General features: G+C 39.8%; 1 protein-coding gene across 1 annotated transcript in view; it reads left to right on the top strand. All coding sequences in view use genetic code 11, as the record gives it.

The window, feature by feature from the left end:
- The window catches only part of EGR_11111 (hypothetical protein), a gene marked incomplete at both ends in the record, with an annotated part of 4,355 nt that extends 3,948 nt beyond the window's left edge, over positions 1-407 (top strand). Inside the window, one exon of the mRNA XM_024500358.1 lies at positions 304-407. Coding sequence (XP_024345228.1) covers positions 304-407 — 104 coding nt within the window. The remainder of the gene's footprint in view (positions 1-303) is intronic.
- Positions 408-1,019: the final 612 nt, after the last annotated feature.

Genomic DNA, 1,019 nt, shown 5'->3' with positions numbered 1-1,019 from the left:
AGGAGAAACTCACATCTATCTCACGCTGGAGAAGGAATCAACAAGAAAAAGAAACTAAAAAGGTTATTTCAGAGATCCTAAAAAAGAAACTCAAGTGCTGTCAAGAATCTGCTAGGTAGGTAAATAGAAGTAGCCTCTTTTTGTTTTGTCAAGAAAAACGAATCAGACTAATTGGACCGAAGGTCGAGGATAGACTATTAAACAAGTTGCAAAACTGCACCTGGTGGGGTAAAGAGAGCACCAAAAGGGTTTTTTTATCAGCAATCTGTAGCTCTTTATTTCCATCTTGAGATCTTTGAACAGGTGATACTTCAGAATGGCCTTTTGCTCCTGCAGCTTTACCTCGTTTGCCGCAAAATGACCATTTCCTCTCTCCTGATGCTCCAAAATACCCGTTCATTCTTTAAGATATGAGCAAGAATAGAAAGTCAGTTATGTCTATTGCTAGATATTTTTGCAAGCTACGCAAATCCAAGTCGACTTTGCACAAGCTTTAATCTTTATTTGGACCTCATTAACGGCGTCACACATCTATGACCCTCGAGCTGATTGTATCAAATCATGCAGGTAAACGCCCTCTTTACTTTCATAAGGAAACTAATTGAAAAACAACGTAAAATTTCGAGACGATAGGCTATTGCCCTTCATCCTGGCGCCAAATGCTTTAAACACCTTCCCCAGACTGGACTCGCCAATGTAGGCAGTCAAGCAGATCTTTTACTTTAACAGCCTATAATTTTTTTTCTTCTTGAGATTAGTTCAGTTTGATGGGAAAGTACCACGAGCCCTTTTTTGTAGGGATTGAGACGGATGGCTAGGACTGCGAGGCAGTCAAGACACGCAATAAAGGAATTGTACGTCACACTTCTCATTGAAAGAAATCAAAAGCATTTTTCCCTTTCGTCCTCGTTAATGGGTAAAATTTAAAGCAACAGTGATGCCTCTTCGTGAACGTGAGGATATTTTCCGATGTCGGCTATTTAAAGGACTGACTGCCAAGAATTTAGTCTATGTTCTTC

This window comes from Echinococcus granulosus, assembly GCF_000524195.1.
Source record: "Echinococcus granulosus chromosome Unknown EG_S00388, whole genome shotgun sequence".
NCBI lineage: Eukaryota > Metazoa > Platyhelminthes > Cestoda > Cyclophyllidea > Taeniidae > Echinococcus > Echinococcus granulosus.
This window is presented reverse-complemented; position numbering and strand designations above follow the sequence as displayed.